Raw genomic sequence first — 27,608 nt, 5'->3', positions numbered from 1 at the left:
CGATAATTCTTTAAATGAGGGATATTGTGATGTGTACGTTCCCAGAAGAAAACTCAAGACTACAATCGAGGCGTTTTTAGGAAGTTCAGAAACAGTGCTTACTGATATAGAGAATAACTCCCTTTGGAGTGACTTTGTGCTTTGTAACTTTGCAGACCTTTTTAATGCCCAACAGCAACATTACACACTATAGAAAGTTGCAAATGTAAAAATGCACAACAGGTCCTCTTTAAAGGACTACGGACCATCTAAATTTAGAGCGGTCACACCTTGGCAAATGGGAAAGGGGAATCTGATACCACCTTCTCCCTCTCATTTGTCCCTTTTCTCATACTTGTTTATCTCCTCCAGAATTCTGCAAATCCCTGGAGTGTGCATACAGCCAATGAAAGCACGACAACTGTTATCTCTGTGTAGGAAATGTCTCTGTACACATAAACACTGGCTTGCGCCTCTGTCGACACCATCACCTCAGCTATTCTAAACTTCTCTCACACTCTTAGCAGATTCTCACACAGTTGGACTTTTCATATTCATACGCCAAGAAAATCATATTTTGAGATACCGACATCTTGAGTATTTCATCAACATAGGTTGCAAACAACTTACGTCACAGGACAAAGTGAATATGCAATAGTTCCTGCGCTCAAGAAAGAAGCTTTAATTATCCCCAAAAATTGAAAGCGGCATTTTATAAAGCAGGAAAATGAATGTGCGTAAATGTGATCTCGCTGCCATTTATGTAATTGTGTAATCTCAAATGATCTTTTAAGTAAATAACAATGATAAAGATCAGGCTCTATTAAATTATCATGTCAGACAGACTGTAGTCTGCAGTGCAGCCTTTTTATAATTCATGGATCTGGTGTACATCACATTAGTTTCTCAAGTGCAACAATTAATCATAAGCAAATCAAGACTTATGTCATGATCAGTACAGTAGTGAAAAAATCAGGGACAAAAAGGCACAGTGAAAGAAAATAAAGGAGCAGAATTGATATATGTTCTTTCCTTCTTATTGTTTTAAACATTGACAAGGTTGTAAGGATTTATTAAAGGTGCAGTAAGCGATTTCTGAGAAACGCTGCTGAAAGTTGATCTGACCAAAGCACCAAAACACACCAGTAGCCAATCAGAAGTAAGGGGCGTATACACTCATTAGAGGGGAGGTGTCGGTTTGTGTTTGTGAATTTGGGGGCGGAGCTATCAAGATAGGGGTGTGATCCTTTTGGGTATATGGGCGTGTTAGTTTTGGTGATTTCAAATATCAACAGTGTTTCTCAGAAATAGCTTACTGCACCTTTAATAGATGATCTAATGCTTTGAACAAGATAATTAACTACTAAAATTCATTTTCGGTAATTAAAATACAGCTGAAATATAATAAAATATAAAAATAAAAAAATAAATAAAAAAATAAATTAGAAATGTACCCTCTGCAAATAATTTAAATAAATATGTTTAGAAATATTTCTTATTTCGTATATATTTCTTGTACTAAAATTACAAAAACTGAAATAAAAATAAATTAAAGCTATATTAAAATGAGAAAAAGCACATGAAATGGCTAAAACAAACTAAAAGAAAAAAGAAAACTGAAAATATGAAATTAAAAGCTGATTTGAAATATTAATAAATACTATAATAGCAGTCCTCTGTAGGTATGGGTAATAGCATATTAATAACACTAAAAAAGTCACTGCTTGGAATAGATTTCAAGTCATGTGGATCATTTTTATGGTGCCTTTTTGAAGCAAAAAGGCTTCAGTCCCCATTTATTGTAACTTCGTGAAAAAATAACATAAAAAAGCAACCAGTAAATTATTTTTAAAAATCTCCTTTTGTGTTACACAGAAGTCACATCAGTTTAAAATGACATATCCTAGGGGAGAATACATTTTCATGTTTTTGGCTGTACTGTTCCAATTCAAAACAATCAGACTACAGTTTTTCAGTCTCTTGTGTAATCACTTCTTAATCGACTGCTATCTATTCATTCGTCTGCAGTATTCTTACTGTAGTATGGGTCAATCATGTTTGTAGGAACAGAGACAAACAGAGTACTAGGTACATAACAGAGAGAATAACAGTCAATCAACACAGTGTAAAGTAGACTAATTACAGGCCCAGTAATGTGGAGGCTGAGCAAAGCAGTGTGTGTTCACTGTATGCTATACCACACACACACATCTGTATACATGATGTCTGCCTCTGCCCCAGACTGTATTGTATATTCAACTCCAGTAGTGACTTTTCAGTAATTAAAGGGCTGGCACCTAATTTCTTCGGTCAGCTTGATAAATCTGTTTATCTACCCATAATGTGTTTGGCCTCTCAAGGGAAAGTAACACTGTGATCAGTGTGTGTTTGTATTAAAGACCCCATGGAATCAAAATTTCCGTTTTATGATTTTAGTCCATGTATATATCTGAGAATATACTATTTATTAAGAAAAAAAACGTATGCATTTTAATAAAATAGTAGTTTTTCTCAATGCTAACAAGCAAAACCTTGACCACTTAAGCCCAAAGTATACTAGGAATTTTTAGGGCCCAAGCCCTGAAAGGGCGAAGGCCCTATTGTTTTCGTTAAGATTATTCTTTATTATTAGGGCCCAAGCCCTGAAAGGGCGAAGGCCCTATTGTTTTCGTTAGGATTATTAGGGCCCAAGCCCTGAAGGGGCGAAGGCCCTATTGTTTTCGTTAGGATTATTAGGGCCCAAGCCCTGAAAGGGCGAAGGCCCTATTGTTTTCGGTAGGATTATTTTTTTCTATTATTATTATTTTATTTTTTTTGCCTTTTTGCCACTTTTGGGGCCCTTTACATGCTCAAAAACTCTTGAAACTTTGCACACAGGTCAGAATCCGCGGCCATCAGGGCCGAGCTGAAGCTGGTACCCGGGCGTGGCAGGGGGGCTCAACAGCGCCCCCTTGAAAGGGGTCCGAAAACTTGGTTCATAAATCAAACACGCTTGCATGTAATAATATGAAACTCGGTACACATAGATCTCATCGGGCCGAACAACTTTCGTGCTCTAAGTTTTACGCCAGCCCAACAGGAAGTCGGCTATTATGGGTTGTTTGAAAAATGTACGCTCTGGAATTTGAAACACTTCTCCTAGAGAATTCATCCGATCACCACCAAACTTGGTCAGAATGAAGTCAAGACATTGAGGATTCTAAATTGCCAGCGGATTTTTGATATCTCGAACGGTTTGGCCGTGGCGGGGAAACGAATTTATGGCGAGAAAAGAGAAACAGGAAGTGTGTTATAACTTCTGCATACATTAACTGATCTTGATGAAACTTCAGCAGTGTGTTCATGTAAAAAGGCCGATCACATGGATGTGACTATTGTGAGTCAAAGTTATAGCGCCACCAACTGGCAGCAGGAAGTGTGTCACTTTCAAAATGCTTTGAAATCACCCTCTTATTTTTACCCGATTTGCTTCAAACTTTATGTGTATAATGTAGACAAACGGCAGATGTAGACCTGTGAAAGGATTATTGATATCTTAGATACTGTTGTCGTGTCAACGCATCAAACTTTAATATTCTTTTTTGATGCTTTTGAGACTCTTAACATACTTGAAATTGCATGAAACTCGATAGACACATCACATTTATTATCCAGTAGAGATGTGCAAAGTTTCAGAAACGGGCATGGTGGAATGGCTCAGTAGCGCCACCTTTAGTAAAAAATGGGGGCTTAGTTTTTCCTAGAATCACAAACCTTGGTACGTATATTGGTCTCATCAAGCCGGACTTTCTAATTTATAAAAAACAGGAAAACAGTCTTGACTAATCGAGCCACGAACCCCGTGCTACGTTAGATTTCACAAACGCAATTCCTATCGACCAGCTATCCTATCGATGGCGTTCGTCGCTCGATTAGTCGAGACTGTTTTCCAAGATGGATCCTGCATGTAAACGCGTAATGTACTGTCTTTATAAAGTATCTTCTTATTAAACTGTCTGTACACTTACAAAGTTCTCAATGCTTCGGTTTGTATGTAAGGACCCTCATTATGTTACCGTGTTAGTGTGAGGCTATTCTGAGCCTTGTTAGTGGTATTAAATAGCGATTTAATTTCACTTACTCTGTGCCCCATATACTGCTGTTATGAGCTAATCTGTTTTTAAAGATAAAACACTTTATATTCGATTTTCATGAAAACACATTCCAGGGAACGATCGACTCGGTAACCATGTGTTAATTACCCCTAGGTTCATTTTTCACTTGATTTGTCCTTTAACATTTATATTTCTTATAATAAAAACGAAAGACCTATGTTACAGACATATGAAAGACAACATTTCGTTGATTAGTTTTGGATAGATTATAAATTTTTACTGTAAAATATCTGCCACCTCAAATAAGCTTTTGTTTGCCCATTTTTGCTCATATGTTAAATATAGTATGTTTTGTCAAAAATAAAGTAATCAAATAATCAATCAAATCCTTAACTTTGAAATATGTATGATAAAATGTATACTTTATTTTTTACAAAGAAAGATTACACTTGAATTGTTGTTGTAATTGTAACCTTTTTAATAAAAAAATATATTTACAAGGTAGATGTAAACAAACTATTAAAAGGTAAATATAAGCCTTTTCTTTAAATATTTTTTATTGTGTTTTATTAGTGACAAATTTGGGGAGAGGATAAATATTCCAAAACTGAAAATACAGTATGAGAATTAACTGCACAATTACTAGACATGTTTTCCTTGGATATTATAGGCCAATTTGCAAGCACAATTTGTGAAAAAAATAAAATAAAATTGAGATGCTTCCAACTGTTGCTCTTGCATTCTTTCTTGTGGCTATAGGTGACACACCTGAATGAATGGCTCATTAAGTATGCGGGCCCCATTGTCTCCTCAGGTGCGAACCACTAAATATGCATGATGGTGTCATTGGATCGTTGACGCCCACTCGAATATTGCCTTTCCAAACAGAAAGTGCTTTGCAAAATTTAAATCAATGTATTGTGTTATGTGAATGATAAGGCAGGGTGATTTTCACATCATTTGGAAAAAAAGGCGACAACATCCATTAGTCAAAAGTCTTATTGACACATATTTAGTATGTGTTTTGTGGCCTTATTTCAGAAACTTTAGTTTTTAGTTTTTTCAATAACCATGCATAAACATTATTCTCTCAAAAATGCAAACATGTACATTCTTGTTGCTCACATATTATGGTAGCCCTGTTTGTGCTAAATAGAGTGTAATTTTTTTTTTTTTTTTGCCATTAATATGTTTATAAGCAACTGAAAAAAGCACAAATGTCAGGGCATGTCAGAACATCTCAAGGACCCCAAAAACACCTTAGACCCCAGAGCAGGGGTGGGCAAACTACGGCCCGCGGGCCATATACGGCCCGTTAGGCTGTTTAATCCGGCCCACCGAGTATTTAAAAAATTGTCTTAAGATCGCATTAATTTTGCCTTTTTTCTTGCAATACTTTGCGTTATATATATTGCGTTGCATATATTTGACAGTCGGAATATCAGATATTGCATGCCATAGCTAACAAATGTAAAAAAATAAAAAAAATCACATAAAAGCAGATCATCATTCATTCAGCGCTGTTGTGGCTGCGGTGTGTCACGTAACAAGCAATGACGCGTCACCATGGAAACCAAACAGACAGCGACTTAAGCTCATAGACTTGTTGCACGTTAATGTTTTTTCCTTTTTTGGAAATTCACCGAGAAAAAAATGTTTGGTAACTGCTTGCACACCTTAGCTTTTCCTTTGATTTGTCTGCTATTTAGTTTCTTTGCTCCTCTGGATTTGTGGATGTGTCCTGCCTGATTCCGTTTACCGACCTTTATCGCCCGGCTTTCGACTACGCTCCCCTGTCTGCCATGTACAGAACCCGTTTTTTTGTTCATTAAATGTTCTGATCTGCCTTTGCTTTTTATGTTTTATTTTATTATTCTTAAAATACATTTGTATATTCGTTTATTTCGTTTTTTTTCCACAAATGTGTGACTTTTGGAAGTGCAAATTGCCATGCAGTTTTAATAAAGTTGAATTAACGTAACCTGTCATTTTTACTCTTCTAAGTGTACACTTGCAGGTGTTTTGTTTCTAATTTACTGTTAGGTCCATTCAATAATAATGAGGATAAACAATATTTAAAACGTATAGGCTATAATTATCTAACATCTGACTAATTAAAAATTAACATCAAGACATAACATGCTAAATGGGGGATATCTAGCATAAAAAAATGTATTGTCAGAATATCGTCTCTCAGTTGTTGAATTTCGCGCAGACATTGCCACAACGTAAATGTCTGTTTACTCAGCCCGATCTCATGAAAGTGCGAATACCACAAATTGTATTTCTAGTGCTTATGATACGCAGGTTTCGCGTGCATATGATACGCACTTTATGGCGTGTAATAGGCACGCACTCCGCACCCCTAATCCTAACCAAGGGGTTTACAGTGCATAGCATATGCACGCAAAAACATTTTTGGCATATAAATGGCACGAGAAATAAAATTTGTGGTATAGATACGCACTTTCATGAGATCGTGCTTCATAATCTGCTACTGGGCCGGCCCTCTGTCAAATTTTAAAACCCAGTGTGGCCCTTGAGCCAAAAAGTTTGCCCACCCCTGCCCCAGAGGGTTAAAGATGCTAAATTGTGAACGGATAATACATATCTCAAACGGTTTTGCTATGGCGAGGGATTAAAGTAATGTCAAAAAAGGAAATGCTAAAAGCCTCATATCTTCTAAAAATTTAATTATACACCATTTATTTCTATATAAAATTATACAAATATCAGAACTAAACCCATTTTATTCTTTTTTTTTTTTTCAATTTAATAATTGTTTAAGTTTAAAAACAGCCAGAATGTTTTTTTAGTCCAAAAAATAAATAAATCATGTCATTCATAGTGCTATACTGCCCTCTTGTGTTCAAAATCAGGTAGGCCTATTGTATCTATATAAAAATATACTAGGTATGTGACGGTGAGAATATTTTACCACCGGTTAATCAACGGGTTAATCAACGTTAATCAATGTTGTGGAATATTTTGAGTGTATCATAAAATCAGAATAAGGTAAGACAAGTAATATTTTCTGTCTTTTATATATATATATATATATATATATATATATATATATATAAATATAGCTGCGAGCAGCGATGAAGGGTCAAAGCCGGCAGCACCCCGGTGCCTTTAGGCAACTAAAGGCATCGGGGTTGCGGTGCCACCGGCTTGGGCCCGTAATCGCTGCTCGCAGCTATATTATTATTTTTTTAGCAGTTACCCTCCACTTATTCACCATGATAAAATGAATTAATAATGAAATGTATGAATATATCAATACAAAACAGCTGACCACCAATATGTCTGAAAGAAAAACATAGTAGGTTTTCTGGGGTAAAGGCCTGTTCACAGCAAGAACGATAACCATAAAGATATAACTATAGGAGATCGGGATGGTTAATGAGAAGCCCACAGCAGTTTTGTTGTCTGTCGCTTTAAATGCTCAAGCTCAAGGATGGATTCTGATTGGCTGTCATTGTTTTTATCATTCATCAGCTGGAAAAAAAATTGTTCTAAAAGTGATTCCAACAATATTGCTTCTTTGTGTTGTTGTTATCCTTATAGTTGTGGTGTGGACCCTGCTATTCTTAAAAAAATAAAAATAATTTAAACTATATATTTATCGTAATAGTTATCGTCCTTGGTGTGAACGGCCTTTTATCAACAATTATTTAACTATTAGAAAATAATAATTTCGGACATTATTATTCATATTCATGAATTATTCGTAATGACTTAAATAGAGTTAAAAATAAGGTTTTAGTGGAAAAATATTGGTAATTCTCACTTTGTTTTTCACTAATCACTGACGGACCTGCCGCAAAAGTTGAAATATGTCAACGCATCCAAAGCTCAAATCAGATGCGAAAATTCAGCATATGCAAATGACTACTCTTCATTGGAAATAAATTACTTCTGATCTGTCATTTGTCAGAGATAGTGGAAAGGCGGCTTAAAGGGAAAGTTCACCCAAAAATGAAAATTCTGTCATCATTTACTCTCCCTCAAATTGTTCAAACTCTATATGATTTTCTTTCTTCTGCTGAACACAAAAGAACATATTTTAAAAAATGTCGGTAACCATACAGTTGATGGGCCCCATTGACTTCCATAGTATTTTTTTTTTTTTTTCATACTATGGAAGTCAATGGGGCCCATCAACTGTTTGGTTAACTTCAAAATATCTTCTTTTGTGTTCAGCAGAAGAAAGAAATTCATACATGGTTGGCACAATTTGAGGGTGAGTAAATGATGACAGAATTTTCTTTTTGGGTGAACTAACCCTTTAAAATGTGTCTAAACAGACAAAAGATGTCAGACAAAAAAAAAAAAAAAAAAGGCCAAATGCCGACGATTGATTGGCCTGGTCGATATGCAAAATGTATAGGTTTAAAGAGAACACAAGTGGCAGAATCAAGCAAGCACAATTAAATAACCAAAGCAATATGATATATTTTAGTATTTCTCCCGCAGTCTGCCTTAATCAAAACTCTCCTAGTGTAGCTTACAGTCTTGGAGCTGACTGAACCATCTTCACAGGGGAACATGAATACAAATTAAACCACCAGCCCAATAAGCTGATATCTAAACTCCAATATGCTACCAGCAAAGCACGCTGAGAGAGGCAGCCTGGCTTTCAGATTCACACTGTGGAAATTCTAAGTTCGGCTGTTACAAAGTGCTCTAGTTTGTGTCTGCTAATGAACTAATATTTCTCCAATGTGCACAAGCCTCTATAACCAAGAACAAATAACAATCGAATAATATCTCAACTTGAGGTCATCCTCATGGTTTAACCTAAAATGTAAGACAGAACTCAGTCTGAGCGAAACTGACAGAGTGTGTGATAACCTCTGTGCCGGGTTACTGCCACACGGCCCTTATCTAAAAGCAACGGATTAAAACTGCTCTGATATGATGTTGCCGGTGTTGTGCAAGATACAGTCCTCACAGAAACCAGTTTTGCTTGGACTCCAAAGGGGTAGCCGTTTCTAATGCCTGATCAAATGCATTTGCTGTTCTCGTGATGTAGCTAATCAAAAAAAATCCAGTTATACATTTGTAGGCAGTGGTTATCAGACAGCAGGTGGTGTTTTTATTGCTCATTCAATATCAATTCCCCTATGGAGAAAATGCCTGGGACTTTTACTTCCAAAACCAAACTGTTGCACAATGGGGTCTGAGAGACCAGATTCTATGGTGGTGCTGCTCAACCTTGCAAGACACCGGTGCAGCTGGCATACTAGGTTCAGCTTGTATTCAAAGAATTCTAAAAAAAAAAACCTTGAAACCTTAATCTTTCAATGAATACATACTGGTTTCTGGACTAGTTTCCATGGGAACAACTATTGGTTGGCAGTCAGAAAGGTCTTTAGACAATAATGCTTTTTTATTGCTACAGCAAAGAATGGATGAATAGTGCTCCGGGAGTTTTAAAGAACATTTTTACTAATACAAATTTCATTCAGATTATATTCACAGAAGGTGAGATGACTAATACAAGGTGTTATGGAATATTGGTTGCATAATACAGAATGAAATGAAATGAGTACAGAAGCAATGAGTGAATATAAAAGTCAAAATAAAAATAAAAAAATCTTTTTTTTTTTTTTTTATGCTATATTTAAAAAAATGTATGATATACACCTATGAACTAGACATCCTAACTATTTAACTAGTCATTTGCTGGACAACAACATTTTAAATGTATAAGGCATACAAATTAGCTAAAACAAGACTACTAATTGACTGCATGAACATGAATTTTCAGAACTGAAGGAAATTCTCTACAACTTACAAAGAGCAATTTGAAAACATCTGCATTTTCTATTTATGTTTGCAATGGCTGATGGATGCAGGCAGGGCATCAGAATCAAACAGATGATGTGGACTGGAAATAGGAGCCATACATCTGACATTTAACATTCCTCCACACTAATGCAGTGACAATTATTTCAAGCGCACTTAAAAATAGCAGTGAAGGGCTGATCATCAGCTCACGTTATTCAGAATAGTAATGATTATGTAAGGCTGTAAGCAACACACGGTCCCCAGACAATATGAATGATAATTAGATACAAGAAACAGACGAAACAAGAGTGGTTGATGAGACGAAATTAGAGGAGGGTAAAAACAGGCTCTTGGAATGCTAGGAAGTATAAGATTATTAGCTTGACTAAATTGGTTTAGATCACAGTGTACATGTACACGCTATAGAGTCACTCGGCCGACCCTCATAAAAGTGGCAGGTTTATTTGTACATGCTACAAAATGCACATACAAAATGGCTAGATGATGCCAACAGTCTTCAAATTGTGCCTGTCCTGTAATTTTGAGATCGGTAAGACAGGATAGGTCACAGAGAAAGACAGAGACGGCAGAAAGAGAACATTAGCAGAGATTTGTATGCAGAGGTGATTATATGAGCCCCCTTATGAACAGAATACTAAACACACACACACAGTATATCGATCCGTCATTCACACAGCCCTCTTTAAGATGGATACCATAGGGCTGCAAGATTTGTAGGGAAAATTCTGAAAATAATTGCAAATGTGATTTAAAATGTGAATAAAAAATAAAATAAAAATTAAGCTTCAGGTATGCTGTGCTTGTTAATAGCCAGGGCAGCATAATTTGGCCAAAATGTTGTGATAAAATGATAATATAAATATTTATTATTATTATTATTATTATTAGAAAATAATATAAAACAAAATAATAAATATTATTGTAATATTTCACTGCTAAATAAAAACAATTTAAGAACAATTTTGAAATATATTTCAGATAAATAATATAATGAATTTTATTTTACGATTCAACTGTAAAATTACTAATATTGCATTATAAGTTATAAGTGCAGTGCTCTCCGCAGTGATTCGTTCTGAAACAAACAACGCATATATTTGACTAAATCGCAGAAATGGTTTTATTTTGCTTCATTGTGCAGCCCTATACTATGGCATCACAGATGGGCTCTGATTGCAAGACAGATGAATTAATCATGATCCACAAACCTACGTTTGCATAATAATGGCTGCCATGGACATTGGTTCTATGAATATTCACATTTAAAACAGCTGAAAAGGACATTGTGACACAAATGAGCATCCAATGAATTCAAGGATGATCTCTTTAATATGAAGCATTCAAAATTTGCTGTCACACAGACTTACACTATAAGTAGCTGTTGCCAACAAAGCAAGCCTAGGCTTGAAAATTTAAAAATGATTTGAAAAGCCTTGATGATAAAAATTCAATCAGCACACTAAGTCAAAATAGTCTGAAGGTCTGTGTTTAGCTTGAAAGCTCCAGAGGACATAAACACGATAAGCAAATAAAGGAAAAATCAGCAAGTGAGAGAAGAAGCCGGTCCACAGAAGAAGAAACAGAGATCAGACGGCGCTAACAAGATCGAGGTGACAGTGAGAGGGAAAAAAAGAGAGAATGGAAGAAGGGTATTGAGGGTCAAAAAACAGAGAGGTGAGAGAGAGAAAAGAGAAATGAGGCCTCTTTCTTTCTACCTGCCAGCAGTGCGTGACCGGTTTCTCAAGAAAGCTCTAATCCACAGGCAGCTACAAATCAATCACAGCGGGTGTATATTTCAGATGAAGTCCTGCTGAGAATATCCCACTCCACATGAGTCTCTAAACTCAGACCACTCCACAAGCTCAATTGGCCCTCTCTTTTGGACATCTATGTTCAGTATATGAAACAAAACTGGGAGAAGTGATATTTTATTTGAATCGGGGGGTAGAAAGTTAAGACCCTTTGTGACCACTTAATGGCTTTAACCTGGGGATTTAACAAAGGAAAGTGTCATTTTACAGTAATTTTGTTCTTTACAACCAATATACCATCAAAAAGCATTTACAGTTGATATTGTTATTATGTCATGCTACTCTGATACCTGAAAACTATCATAGCAACAGCAACTGTCAGTGTATGTCATTTTCTGTTCAGATGTTCTGAAATGTAACCATCAAATGGAATTAAAAAGGCTTAGTGATATGCAACCTTCCCAAAATATTGAATTTGATGACTTCACACTGCTTAGCAAGCATGAGCCCATATCATGCAATGAAATACACTAAGTTCAATCATGACAGCTCTGGGCATGTTATTGAATATGCAATGTTAATTAATGTATTTGGTCTTGGCGGACTAGATCTGCTGCTTTTGATTATTGCTACTGCTGCTGCAGAGCAAGTATGGGCTTGCTACAGCTAATATATACACAGACATCCTGCTGTGAGCATGTAAGATATGCTGCTGCTGCATTAATAGACAAACATAAATTACATAGCAGATCTAGGCAGGTGGAGCTGGGGGAGGTGGAGGGGTTCAGAGGAACTCTGATAATGCGCTGCGGGACTAGATTACAGCGAACCATGAAACAGAGTATTTAAATGTTGAACAAGCAGTCTCATTGGCTGTAGGATCAGCAGAGACCAATGAGCTTGTGCCCTGCGGTAATGATGCAATTGCTAGCGGATTGCATGTACAGGACCTATCAGCCTGCGCTCTCTAGAGTTTCAATAAAATATTTATCTGATGGACTCCATTTATCAGTTTCTCTTTGTGTTACCTCCATTATGGCAGTGAAATTTTACCATGGTAACATGAACATGTATTTGTGAGTTTCAGAAGGAGCTGCTACAGAGGAATAGAGATGGCAAGTTGGTGACAGTGCCATTATAACAGCAGAGGGGACTGGTGAAAGACACTGGCAATTAGAGGCAATGGCCCATAGGGTGGAGTTCAGTTTATCAGCTCTTAGACAGAGGCAATAAAAACATCTGCAGCCCACAGGAGCGCAAGCCTTCAGAAAACAGCATTAAAAAGGCCATATGCTGATATTTCATTTGGAGTCTGGGCTAATTCAAATTCAATACTGATCGCAATTCACAACATTTGACAAGTGATGCCTGGAACACCAGCAAAATAATGCTAACCCTCGGGAAACACAAGATAGAGAGGAAAGAAATGCAAATACTGCTGAATTGAATGAAGGAGCAAACATTGATCAAATATATGCTGCCTTGCTGAGGATAAGACTTCTTTTAAAGACTTTTAAACGGTACAATACAAACTTTTAAATGGTAGTGTAGTGTTCTGCATTGTTATGTTTGTATCTAGCTAAGCTATACAAATTAACAAGTATTTGTTATGCCAATAAAACAAATTAAAACTAGAACTACCAAGGTTTTAAAATTTTGCAATGTAATAACTTTGTTGAAATAAAACCCAGTAACTATAGGACCCTGACTTTTCCTAAATGTGTCTATATATGTTATTCTGTCATTGTTTGTTTTCTTAAAATTACAAGACACAAAAGAGTTTTGAGTATTTCTACCTTAACAGTCATACTGACCATATGCATTTGCATACGACCGTATGACCGTATGCATACAATTTTCATTGTAATTTTACAGCATTATATTTTTGCTCACTAAAACAAATATTGGTTACTAAATCAGTTAGTTTTCTCGCAGTTTATTATATTTTCATATTCTTTTCCCGTGACGGTCAGAATGAAAGTTTTGGCCAGTTTGGGGCATATGCGTTTCATATGTGCCCATAAAGGTTTTACCTATGCACTGAAATGCATTTTGCCGATGTTTTTGTAAGTTATTGTATTCTAATATCCAAGGATGAATACATTTGTTTTCATTTTACAAAGAAAATAATAGAAAATTGATCACTTTCGACTTTGTATCTGTAATTACAATAGCTGTTCTGTGGTTGTCGATTAACTAATACATTTTCACATAGGCCTACATTAGAATAAAAAAAAAAAAGTAGTGTTCTGATGTTTATTATTACCTATCCTAACATTACAGATCCATTTAATCTTAGATTTGATATAGCTTATTGAAATTATATGCAAATAATGTATGAGCCGTCAGAATGACTGCGATGGCCATTATAGTAGTTATAGAATTCCGGTAGTTCTAGTGTTAAACTGAAACAGCCATGAACATGAAAAGTCTGCCAGAAAGCAGATTAAATCTGACTGGAGACATACTACAGCGATGCTACAGTTGCTGGTTTGTTAACTGTCTTGCTCAATTGCCTTGTCTAAATGAGGCTAACCCGTGGAGCTGTCAAAAAACGAAATCTAGCATTTCTTCTTATGTGAAAGTCCTGCTTGATCCACAAAGCAACTTCTGTTTGAGAACCCTTGAGTGAATCAAGTATTTGAGCAAAAACGAGGTCCTAGCAGTCAAGCACATTTCTCATTTTTTCTTTAAAGAATCAAAGCCACTTTTTTCTGAATTTAAGAGGTTGCTCATGAAACAAGACGGGACGATCGCAACTTACTGTTGTTTGTGTGAGAGCTCTTGCTCCTTATTAACCAGATCTTGCTTAAGGCTGGCCAGCATCTCCACTGATACGTCCACTTGCCGCGAAAGCTCTGTGGCCTTGTCCTCCAGGTCTTGTTTCTCCTGACAGAGCCTCTCACTCTCCAGCTTTGCCTTTTCCAGCTCCGAGCTTTTCCTCTCCAGCTCCGCCTGCAGACGGCCAACACGCGCCGAGATCTTTTGCTCCACCTCCTCCGACAACTTCTCGAGCCTCTCGTCCAACTCGAGCCTCTCAAACGCTCGAGCTTTCAACCGAGCCAAGCCCTCCTCATAAGCCGCCTCCACCGCACTAGCCGCCACGTTAGCGGCCACCGCCACAGCATTGTTCCCTGTGGAGGACAAGGTGTCGCCGGAGCTCATGGCTGTCTTCACCAGGATCTCGCCCAGGGGAAACTCCACATTAGGCAGGTAGCAAGCAGTAGACGTGGGGGCAAGACCAAGCTCTTCGCCAGAGCAGGGCAACTCGCGGTACGGAAAACGAGATTCGGCGGCGAGGGCTCCGTCGGCCACTAGGGGGAGCAGCGCAGCAGCGTCGCATACGCTGTTCGACTTCGACAGCACATACAGGGTCTCGTAGGTGTGGTTGTACTCCAGATGGGCGCGTAGAGAGGACAGACTTCGAAAGCGCTTGTGTTCCCCACAGCGAGGACAACGGTACGGCAGGTCCAAAGAGGCCATTCCACGCTCCCGTGGCTGCCACGATGGAGCAATCTGCTCACGCCACCAAGCGCTGCCAAGAGCAAGCAGGGACAGCGGCCGGGCACCACAGAGGACCACTCATCTCAGATCCGCTGGGATTGCTACAGGCTGAGCGAGGAACAGGGGGTCATCACACATGCTCCTTCTGAGTCACAAGTTCTTCAATTAGTTCTTTAGTAAGGTCTTGACTGCTTTTAGGCCTCTTTCTGGCACTTAATCGGTCTTCCTCAGGGTCAAAACCTTTTGTCCTAGTAAAAGAGGGAAAAGGAACAACACAAAAAAATGAACAAATATTAACTAGGTATGCATACAGCAAGTATTTTGCCATATAAAGCAATAAATGATAATTATAATTGTAAGCAGGTATGCAGGCAGATATCATTCTACATTTTGTCAATTTAAATTTACTGTATACCGCTTTTCACAACACAATGTTTTTAAATCAGCTTTACAGAAATGCATTATGTTAATGATGTTAAAGGTTCTTTATGAAGTGTTACTGATGTTACACTGTGTTCGTCCGATTACATTACTTGCCCACCACCACACTGATGTTTTGCTTTTTTATACAAATAAAAACCATTTACTTCAGTTGGACAATGGACACTACAATTATAAACTGAAAGCATCTGCTCTGCTCCATACAGCAAAAAATGCAGAGTCGCAGCAGGAGTCAGATTTGACTTGATCACGTGAAGAACGTAAGGAGAGATGAGGTGACTGACAAGACGATGACGGAAGATTTGGTGCGCAACAGAGCCTGAGCGTCATTGACAAATGTCTTACTGTGTAAAATGTGCGGTGCAGCTCACAGAGTAGGCCTACATGTGATCGCGAATACGAAAGCGAAAGTCAAAAGTGACCTCGCATTCAAAAGCTATTTCAATACCCACATATTGATAGCAGTTACCTGATTTCTACAAATTATAGGCCTATACGCAGAGTATGTGTAATCGTGAGTACCAGTAGAGTACAGGTAATACAGGTGTTGTCGAAAGTTTATGTACTCGTATGAAAATTTCTTCACCGTGACATCCCTAATGGAGCCATCAATGCCAATAAAGAACCTTTATTTTTAAGAGTGTATTTATAGCAATTACAAGTCATTAATTCATTATGGAGGACAATTCATTATTAATTTATTACAATTTTGTGTAGTGACAATCCTAAATATGTTTGCATGCAGATAAACTGGATATATTCTTATTGAGCAATAAATTACAAATACAAATGTAGGCCTACTATGAACTAAATATGAACTTGTAGGCCTAATGATTGTCTGTGTTCCATGGATAAAACAAATCATACAAGCTCGGAGTTAACATTTTATTGAATTTTTTTTGTGTCGCCCAACTAGAACTATCCTATCATTTGGCTGTAATTTATCTGTTTAAATATACTAGTCTATTTTACTTATCAGACCAATACATATGACATTAAAAGGTCACATTTATGGACCAATATCAATATGACTACCAATAACGTGCATCCCAATTTCAATATGATTTTGCAAGTACTGGAATATTTGGTCACAAAAATGTCTTTCTGATTTTGATATTAAGCAAACTCAGTGGGAACAGTGCAGACATGGTTGCAACCTTACGAATATAAAAAGCTGATGTCAGCTCACTGGAGGCACACATTTATATGTGTGTATTGCAATTTACTGCAAAGATATAATTAACCATGGGTTAAATATAAATCTTTTCCTGAACTGGAAATCATTCCTTTTTGTCAATTCTAACATCCTTAATTTCCACTACTCTGCATGCAAGAAGTAGCAAAATGAAGAGTGGTGTACAGTGGTAAAATAACCACAGGACAATTTAAAGAATGAGTTGAGTAGTACATGATTTTAAGTTTTCTAATCTCTCTGAGTGGTTTCAGCCTCTAAGGAACTGAGAATTGACTCACATAGAGCTGATTTAGCTGAATATGCCTTTATATGCACTAATGGAAATTAACATACTCTGTCCGGGCCTCAATCAAGAACGTATATATTTCAATATGCCAAACTACATGGTCATAACTCAATGTATTGTTTGGCAATAGATCAAGGAACAGTCTCTTAACAACACTTAAACGGACAAGGAGGCACCTATTGTGTGAAATTAGTTGTAGTAGTTCACGTGCCATGATAGTTCATCTACTGTAACTATTCCCAAAGAGACACTTCATCAACATCAAGTCTAAATGTGTAATGAATCCCCATTAGTGTTCCCCAGTCTTCTATAGCTGTTCCCTTTTCATTCCTATGATATTGTGAACAAAGCAGATAAGAATAGGAATGAAATGGAATTGATGAGTATTTATTCTACACACATGATCCTGAAATGAATTTCAGACAAGGCTCCAGTGAATGAGTCTTATATTCATTCATAGGGATTATACGAGCACAATTCCACAAAATTAATCCAAGATACTGAATCAAATAATCTGCCATGGCATGTCATGAGCAGTGCATTTAACAAGTCATATAATGGAGTACAACGGAAAGAGCTAAACTGTCCAGAAATCATGGCCCCGGAAGTTTATTTCTCATTTGTGTTCTTAATACAAATTCTTCATTAATTTTAAGCCTAGAACCTAACCAATCAACTGAGAGATGGATTACAAAATATATTTGATTCAAAGTTTTTTTTTTTTTTTAAGTATTTGAGAATAGAACAAATACACAAATGATTGTGCACTTATAAAGGAATGAATGAGCAGTCATTCATAACCAAAGGAAACGAATCAGCAATGATACAGTTTTTTTTTTTTTTTTTTTTTTTTAGAAATGAATAATCTCTAATAATCTTTTAATCTGCAAGGATGCATTACGTGACAGTAAAGACTTTAACATTGTTACAAAAAATATTATGCAGCACACATATTGTCAACACTGACATTACTAAATGTTTCTCGAGTATCAAATCAGCATATTAGAATTATTTCTGAAGGATCATGTGAAAGTAATGATGCCGAATGTTCAGTTTCGTCAACACAGGAATGGATGAGCAGATGGACTGTATAGAGATCAGAAGTTTTAAATAAAAAAAATATTTTATTATGAATTTACATCAGACAACACCCTACTGACAAATTATTTTAAACCAATAACCTGGTTTCCATTGCACAGGATGGTCTGTTATGATGGTTTTAGACTTGCCATCTAGTCAGTTTGGGAAACATCCTAAACCTGCTTAAACCAGGTAAGACCAGTAGACCACCTTAGCCTGCTTTACAACTATTTTAGTGACAAGTGCATACTCCAGGAATTTAGTCTGAGGTAGGGCTGCACGTTTTGGGGAAAATGTCATATTGCGATAACAGAGGTCAATATTGCGATTGCGATATGCAATATAATAAACAAATGGTTTCATGAGTCAACTTGCTTGGTTCTCAAGGAAAATAAATTCACACACAGATTAGTGATAATCTGCCTAAAGAAAAAAGTTCTTTAGTCAAGAGCAGTGAGTGTTTTTCTCTGTTCCCTTTGTTCTTTGATTAACTTTAGCGACAGATATAATTAGTGGCTACTGTGTACTGTCCCTTTAAGACCAGCCGCTGCTGTCAGAGACGCGGATCTCACACGCGCCTCATTCTTTCACGAGTCACAACTCTTCACGTTCATCATAAGACTACTCTTATGTTATGAAGATACTTGACAAAAATACATTTTGGCATAATTGTGTATGTTATTGTTCGTTCAAGCTCGAAAGAGAACTGTATTCTGGCATGCTGTTTTGTGCGCACGCACGATATTTTCTGTATCGAAAATATACAGAATCTCCAGTTTTTCTGTGTGTCACAGTCAGGACATTCACAGGCAGCGCGTTCATTTTGGCATACATGTGTGTTGTTCGTTCTACAGCGAAAGAGAACTTGATACTGGCGCGCGTCTATCTGTGGGTCGTGTGTATGTGTGTGTGTCAGGAGGACATTCACTGACAGCGCGTTCTTTTTTGTCTTATCGCGCATGAATGGTTTAAAAGCATTTGCATGAATAAGAGGGATCATGTAACACTAGCCAAAGGATGGCAAAAATTAACAGATGCTGCGATAATTGAGTTAACAGCGCTAATTTGTTTATTTAATATAAAATCGCAGCATTTTGCTCATATAATCGCGTAGGCTTGACATCGCGATTGCGATACGATTGATCGTGCAGTGCAGCACTAGTCTGAGGTAATAAATGGAGTGTGATTTCATAAGGAGTGACATTGAGCTGGGTTGACTGGACATATCTCATTGTAGAAAACGTGAGAGGAGGAAAACAAATCTGACAACATGCTTAAACAATCATGTCAAAAGTAAACCTAGACCACATCTGCTGTCCTTGGCTCATCAAATCACGTTCGGTTACCTTAGTGTTGTTTCTATCCCACGGGGTACAAAACCTGGGCTCTTCCCCTGAGGGTGCTTGCCGATTTAAGGGCATCATCATTATAGCATCTATTGTGACACACATTTTAAAGTGCAGAAATACACGAGAATCCTCAATCTGGGCAATCAGATTCATTATGTGGATGTCTTCATATATCATTCTGTCAGGAGTGCACATCATTATAGGTACTTGGTATCATTCTTGGTCTGTCCCTATTGTGCCACAAATGATCTCTGTATGGGTTTGTCTCTCTCTATAACCTCCTTCTTCCTTTAGCTGAGGAGACAAAGAAAACCTTTTCATTGCTAAGGGGGCTTGAAGACTCTCTCGTCTCAGATCTGTAATGGGATAACAAAAGACTTTTGATTAAGGCCTTCTTAGCAAGCATTAGCAGCAAAAACATAACTAAAACCATAAAAGGGCTCTTTTAACAGCAGCCATTTAAGACTGAGATATAGCCCGGTGCTATGAAAGAGCGGCTATATCACGGTCAACATTCTTGCAATCAGCTCTGACCTTGATGACAGAGAGCCGTTTGAATCTTGCAGACAAACTGCTGCTTTCAAGATGGAGGTCCATTGTTGCCACGGATACAAGCTCAGAATGTGAAGCACAATAATAAATGGATACAAACAAGCCAGCCGGTAATGATGAAACCTCAGAGAGAGGTAACAAGGAAAGAAGGATGGGGTGGATAAGTCAGAAAATGCAGGACGAATGCTGGAATGGACTGAGAAGAGAGTAAATGACAATGATTAGTTTTTGTGGAGATGGGCGGATGCAGAGAACTCCAAGAGATTATGTTCCAATCATTGAACTAATGAGAATATTGTGAATTAATAAATACAGATTATGACATGTCATATATATTTGCAATAGGGATATACTGTTACCATTTTGGTTATTGGCTGATATTAGGAATTTTTCTTTTTTAATTTATTATTTTACATAACTTAATTCTTTATTTTCATATTTAGATTGCCTTTACCGTCATCTAATGCTCACTTAGGGTATGTTCAAAAAGAAAAGGGTACATTTAGTCCTGGTTTAATTAGTGTTCACATTGTCATTCTTAACACTGAACATAAAGAAAAAAAAAAAAGAAAAAAAAAACATAAATAAATGCTTTTATGATGTATATTTTGCGACACAACTTACTGAACTTCCGAAACAACGCTGTGTGCTCGGCCAAATGCGCTCGTTGTAGTTTGTTCATGTTCCTGCTTAATGTTACACTTTGGCTGTGTCAGAAATCGCCCCCTTTACCCTTGTATAGGACACTCTTTGAGGGGACAGCCATTTGTAGTGGAGTGCACTCATTCAATCCCACAACGCACAGCAATAACGAGTGTACGACCGATGTACACTCGGCAGCTAGAGAATACCCATAATGCACTGTGACGGTCGTGCCGAATTAATTCCTGTGTCTCGCCAGAAGATGACGCCCGCAGCTGAATCATCCATCCATCCATCTATTTTCCAAACCGCTTGTTCAATGTGGCTACAGCGTAAAATCATACAGGTATAAATTAATTTTTAATTGTTATTAATTTTTTTAATTGTGTTTTATAGATAGTTTCCATGACAGAGTTAAAGATAAATCTTTTCATTACTACTGGAACTGCCAGTTTGCAAAGTTTCAAATGATTATTAACCAGCAAGCACAACCCATGCAAAAGCTGCAGCCCTTCCGGCACACTCAGTGTCCGAATTCACTCACTCGTTTTAATTCACTCCTTCAAGTGAACTGTATTAGTGGAGTAATTTAGGGAATAATGAATGAGGGTATAGGGGGTGATTTTGGACACAGCCTTTGTCTTTCAACCAATGGAAAGCCACGCCCATTCCAAATCTAAATCTCATTGGATCTCTTTCTCATGTTTAATGAACAAAGCACATGGACTGGAAGTGATTGAAGGAAAACCATAAAAAGTATGGCATCTATCATGGACATCGCGAAATTACGTACAAATAACGAGGCCTTATTTTTAGTGTTCTGATTGGCTGCGATTACGTTCAAAACTTAATTTGTGAATGGAAAAAATTGCTTGTTCGTGACTGGTTGGGACACAGTTTTAGCATTTAACTAAAAAGGTTCATTCATATGCAAATCACATGTGTCCACGTCATTGGGCATTATTATATCAGGTTATGGTGAGCAATGTTCTCTGTATTTTTATGCCACATCAGTGCATTACATAATTTTCAGGATGACATCTTTGAATTCTATTCATGGATTAGAAAGAGGCTTTGTACAAGCTGAATGCTGTCATTTCATCCGTTGAGCCAACACAATGACATTTATTTATTTATTTATTTGCTTTTTATATCTAGGAACATAAACTGAACAGTCATATTATTGTCAGCCTACATATTCGGCCCCAAATTTTTTTTTATATGATCCTTGTTACCTAAATGTATAATGCATAATCTCAACACGATGCATTTCACTTTCATTTATGAAGTGAGGTCTTAGGCCAGTGACCGACCTCTCTTAATTGCTACACCGATGGATAGTCACATTCTTGTCTCTGGAACTGCTGGTTTCTCCTCAGTGAGTAAAACCAGAAAACCATGATCACACAATGCCCCTGTGACTTAAAAGTAGTAGCCAAAATAGCTCAGCCCTTACAGTCACAAGTCTAGTTCCAGGAAAAGAGTGACAACAAGCAAATAACTCTGACTGTATTGCTACTGCAACACAATTCCACTAGCATATTAACATTCAATAAACATACTGTTATGCTGCTATTTTTTCTTATCATTTAAGAGTTAAAAGTACACTTTGTAACTTTTTTTGAGTCAATACATCATTAATCCTTCTTCCAAAACTTGTTTTTGTCTTACCCTGATTCACTATGGTAAGCCTATTATAAGGGTTTAAAGTGTCTACCTGTTGGGTGGTTTTTATGGGAAATTGCCCGTCACTTGCCCGTGCGTGTCTCATCACAGTCGTAAATAGAGAAAAGTTGTTTCAGCTACTTTGACGTGTATATGGTGTGGGAGTTGTATAGGTTAGGTGTCACAACAAGCGAGAAAGGTTGTCATGGAGCACAATAAATCTTGAACCTCCAGAGAATCATCTGTTTTTAAAAAAAAAAAACGCAGAACAGAGGAGAGTCTGCAGACAAAAAAAGAGAACGGGACAGAGCTCGTAATAAAACAAGAATCAACATTGGCTAGGCTTTTCAGAGATAGCGAGAACTAAGGGATTTAAATTTTTGTTTTTATTACTTGACAGGTGAGTAATGTATTTTATTGAACAGATAAATTGCCATATGTAGCTCTATAACAGAGTTCATTGCAAAGCATTATCTGTTGTGAAGGGTCATTTCACTATGGGTTGTTGTAGCGCTGTGCTGGGATTTACTTTCAAGGAAGTACCATGTCTCTTAAAGGGATAGTTCACCCAAAAATGAATATGCTGTCATCATTTACTCTTCCTCAAGTTGTTCCAAACCTGTATGACTTTCTTTCTTCTGCTGAACACAAAAGAAGATATTTTAAAGAAGGTTGGTAATTAAACAGTTGCTGGTCCCCACTGACTTCCATAGTATTTTTTCTTCCTACTATGGAAGTCAATGGGGTCCATCAGTCGTTTGGTTACCGACTTTCTTCAAAATATCTTCTTTTGTGTTCAGCAGAAGAAAGAAAGTCATACAGGTTTGGAACAACTTGAGGAAGAGTAAATGATGACAGCATTTTCATTTTGGGTGAACTATCCCTTTAATGGGTATAGAAACAGTAACGTGTTCAGATAGTCAGCTTGAGTCCCTTTCCATCTAAACTGGTTATATCTCTTAAGTTCAGTAGTGAATGTTTTGTGAGCAGAAGGATAATCTCTCTTTTTTTTTTGTTATGAGAAAAAAACATTAATCCGCACAGTCATGCAGTCGAAGCACAACCAAAACAATGTTCTTCCGCAAAATGCATGCAGTTTTGTTTTTTAGCCACTAGAGGGACAAAAGTTACATGGTGAACCTTTAAGGAATTATTTTTTATTATTATTGAACCTTTAAGGAATTATTACTGCCCCACTCCAAACTTATAGTTTAAATAAGGAAAAAAAAAGAAAATTACTCGTCAAGCATTTTCATGGGGGTTTTATAAGGGAAATGTAAAGCTCAGTATGCAAATTTAGGGCACAAATTGTATACCTGAAAACTCAATTTACATAATACATAATACATAACTCATAATGCATATTCATGATCTTACAGTACACAATTAATTTAATCTAAATCCAACAACTTGTTCTGCCTCAGAAATAATTTTTCTGATAGTGCCAATCTGTCTTATTTTTCAAATCAATTCAATCAATTCTCAATTAATAAAATCAAGTACCCAGACTTGATTTTTTTACTCAAGTCGTCCAAAAATGTGTTAAGTTGGATGTGTAGCCAACTCATTATCTCAGTTCAGGATGGTCCAAGTTTCTTAGAACAAAAATGACCTCCTGAGCTTATTTGACTTCCACTGAACCATTTGAAATGGACAAAATCAGAAGTAAAACGGCTGTCAATGCCATTTTAAGTATAGGCTTGAGGTCATTGTAGGAATATAACATGAAGGAGCATAGCCAGAAGAGCCAGATGGCATAGTAGTAGAATCAAGGACGAGCTAATGCTCGGATGAAGCACGCAAACAAAATTCTAGTAGCTGCCTCAACAAAACTGAAGACAGTGAAGGCCAAGGTTGCTCAGGATGGCCAATTCCAAAAGTTGAAGCCCTACAGGCGAAAGATTCGCCTGGCTCCTATCGATCCATGGAATTTCACCGAGCCAATTATCCCTCATTACCCACAGCTCATCACATGCCACTAGTCTGGGAAGACATCCCAATAAAGCACTAAAGGCCCTCTCACACTTGTGTTTCTGTATCACTAGCTGATGCAGACCAATCGATTTCCCAATGTTATTTTCCATACAGGTTAGCAAACATTCACATCCACTGAGTGCATTGTTTGCTGTGGTTCAGTTGTAAGGATGCACACTAAAATAACATTATTATTTGTGTTAACAGATGCAATTAACAAACATAACTGCTGCATTATCTCGCCTCTGTCTTTTCCATTTAGATATTTGAGTTTAATCACCATCAGTATAGCCGGTGCTCAATCCTCTGTGCACTTTAAACACATTTACACTGCTCTCTGAAGCACATTGAAAAGAATAGTGTGGGGTTCACTAATAAATTGCTAGTAAATTTCACAAATAACTTCTAAAAAATGCAAGACACTGAATTAAACATCAAATATTGAAGTAGACTGAATGGAATAGTATTTTCTTGGAAAATATACTCCAATAATCCTCAAAAACTTCAGAAAGAACATTTTTACAGTGTAGATTTGGTCGATTTTAACTATTATGCAAATTTGTGACACACAAAACTGGAATTACCGGTACACTGTGCAGCTCTGCTTTAAAAACAATAATTATCCCATAATGTTTTCACCAACCAAATTGATTTAATTAAGTGTGTCAGGCTTCCTAATCATCTAGCTAAAGGGGCAGAAATAAAATACTTTTATGACACTGTTTACTAATATTCATTTACAATGATCTGAATGTGTGTGGTGTGCATTAAATGCAGTGTAACCAGAGTCTGAAAAGTTTTGTGATCTGATCACTGATTGAAATGCGTGTGACCCACATGGCATTTAGTGTAAGAGTTAATGCATCCTCACCAGAAATGGTTTTAAACTTTTTATAGGGCCGGCCTACTGATAAATGTGTAATTTAAAAGCACTCAGTCACTTTAGATAAGTCTGTCAAATCAGCAAATGCAATGTATAACCAAATATTTAATAGTAAGTGATATTAAAATGTCTTTTTTTTTTTTTTTTGTATGTTGCAGGACTAAACACATTTTTTACACACGAGGATAACAATATCTGACCAAATAGCTCTCAGAGACCCAGTCAAAACTCTACTTCCTACAACCAAAAATGACAGAATTCAATATCCTTACAAGGTCTTATAATGCAAATATTTTTAGATTTGTTTTGTTAATTTTAAAAAGCAACTTGTCACACATTTCCCCCGACAGAACACATGAAATCTGAGAAAATGTGACTCCATACAGGAAGTAAACACACCAGTATTGGGTATGCTTGAGATCAATAGCAGATCAGACACAGGGGACCACCAATGTCTGAAGGAGCAAACAATACTATGTCTCATTGTCATTTTTCATTAACTCTTATTAATATCATGCAGTGCTAAAAGAGAGGCAGCATTGACAAGTATGGACTTCTTTACAATAAGGGAAATTACATCTACACTGGCTCTCACAGTCTCACTCAATGTTTTTTTTGTTTTTTTATCAGTTATTAAATAAGTACAATTAAACTGCAGTTTGTAATCAGACAGATAATCATTTAGACCAAGATTTTAAAAAATATTTTTATATTTGGTTATCGGTTCTTTATAACCAATAACCAACCATTTCTTGAGATTTCTCTTACGCCATTTAACAGGAAACAAGTATTTACAGGTTGAGTGTCTTTTTATTTTTATTTACATAATTAATCAACTTTTTTCAACCATGCATTTCCAAGTGACAATATAAAACAAACAGAAATAAATTTGCATGAAGTGTTGCAAATTATGTTTTAATGTAGTCTAGTAAATACTTAGTAATTAATCAAATATAATCTTTAGTCATAACTTTAGTAGGCTATGCCTTTGATTTGAATTGAAAATGGAAGGCATCAATACAACTTAAAAACTTTTTTCAGCTTATTCATGGCTATTTTAAACCATAAAACGAAATATTGCAACAGCAGCCTTGTCAGTGTATTTAAGGGAATGTCTTTTATCAAAACAGAAGTAGAAGGTAATCGTAGAAAGCAATCATCATGATTCATAATTACAAAACGGATTGGAAGTAAAACTGCAAAAAGTGTTGTTAATTACTATAAATTATATCCACACTATCTGGAATCCTCCAGAAAAGGAAAAAGAAAAATTATGGTCATGTTTACGTAGGCAGCTGAAAATGCTGCCTAGTTAGGCAGCTCACTAGGTTTTGAAACACAATCATTTCACAGGGGATCTCTCCCTAAATAATCAGGATTGCGCTCCGTGTCATTGACAGCTGATTCGGTTGTGGGCAAAATGTCATGTAAGATAAGGGTGGAGGCACTAAATAATCAGAAATGGAGCTCATGTTCTCATTCTCTCGGGCACGTAGATTTGAGAAATGATACCGCATGCGGCTCTACCTCTTTTCATATTAACCGTGGAGATGCCACATTTTATGAGACAAATAATAATAATGCCTAGCGCAATTAATGCACACCGACCGATCATGGGCATATATTTGGAGGTATGTCACCTCGCTGCAAATTCGTGCCTGACGGTGCAACCACGGTTCAACAGATTTTCACCATTTTTCTCCAATAACGTAGGCGAGTCGCGGTCCAAATCCGTCTCCTCGCGCCCCTTACATGACCGCCGCTTGCTAATATCAACAATACCGATGCCTAGAACACGCCGTTCCCATTGTCACCATCCAAAACATGTTACATGTGTCAGAAAGTGTGCCTCTCACCTCGCAGATCTGTGCCCATTTTCCGCCCGTGCCCAGCAGCCGCCGCTCCAGCAGGATGACGTCACGAGCGCCACTCTCTGCAGCAGAACAGAAGACGAGCGCGAACACGCGTCGCGTAGCGCAGGGAAATCATCAAAAGGGGCGTGTGTGACGCGTCGTTCGCCGCAAAGAGCCGAACGCATGCCCTACTTGTCCTGCCTAGAGTCGGGTTTTAGTTGACTGTGATTCAGCTTTTTTTAATTTTTTAGTTGTGTATTGAAGATAAAAAGCCTTCATTGTGGATTGTTTTATCAGGCTGATGATGAAGGTGCACCACACAGTGTTGCTACATTTTATGTTTTGTACATTCAGTCATCATATATAGCCTACTGGATGAGAGGTTTTGAACTTTTTGATAGCAAAGAAGACTGCCAAATGACCAAATATATAGTTATATACACTACCCAGCCAAACAAAAACAAAAAAAAATTATAAAATGATTTAAATATGCAAATGCTTAAGAGTCTATGATTGGATCATTATTGCAGTGATTATTGTGTT

The 27,608-nt window shown here is 37.0% G+C and overlaps 1 protein-coding gene across 3 annotated transcripts in view; it reads right to left on the bottom strand.

Annotated features, from left to right (window-relative positions):
* Positions 1–27,192, bottom strand: part of fbxo41 (F-box protein 41) — a 78,114-nt gene extending 50,922 nt beyond the window's left edge. For all 3 annotated transcript variants that reach the window (XM_084101338.1, XM_084101339.1, XM_084101340.1), the window contains exons 1-2: positions 27,069–27,192; positions 14,406–15,393 (exon numbers count right to left, since the gene is read on the bottom strand). In XM_084101338.1, the coding sequence (XP_083957464.1) occupies positions 14,406–15,124 (719 nt within the window). In that variant the 5' untranslated portion in view covers positions 15,125–15,393; positions 27,069–27,192. The remainder of the gene's footprint in view (positions 1–14,405; positions 15,394–27,068) is intronic.
* Between the last annotated feature and the right edge of the window lie 416 nt (positions 27,193–27,608).

Source organism: Abramis brama (assembly GCF_963993115.1).
Source record: "Abramis brama genome assembly, chromosome: 2".
NCBI classification, from domain to species: Eukaryota; Metazoa; Chordata; class Actinopteri; order Cypriniformes; family Leuciscidae; genus Abramis; species Abramis brama.
Note: the sequence above shows the minus strand (reverse complement) of the source record. Positions and strands in the feature narration are given on the sequence as shown.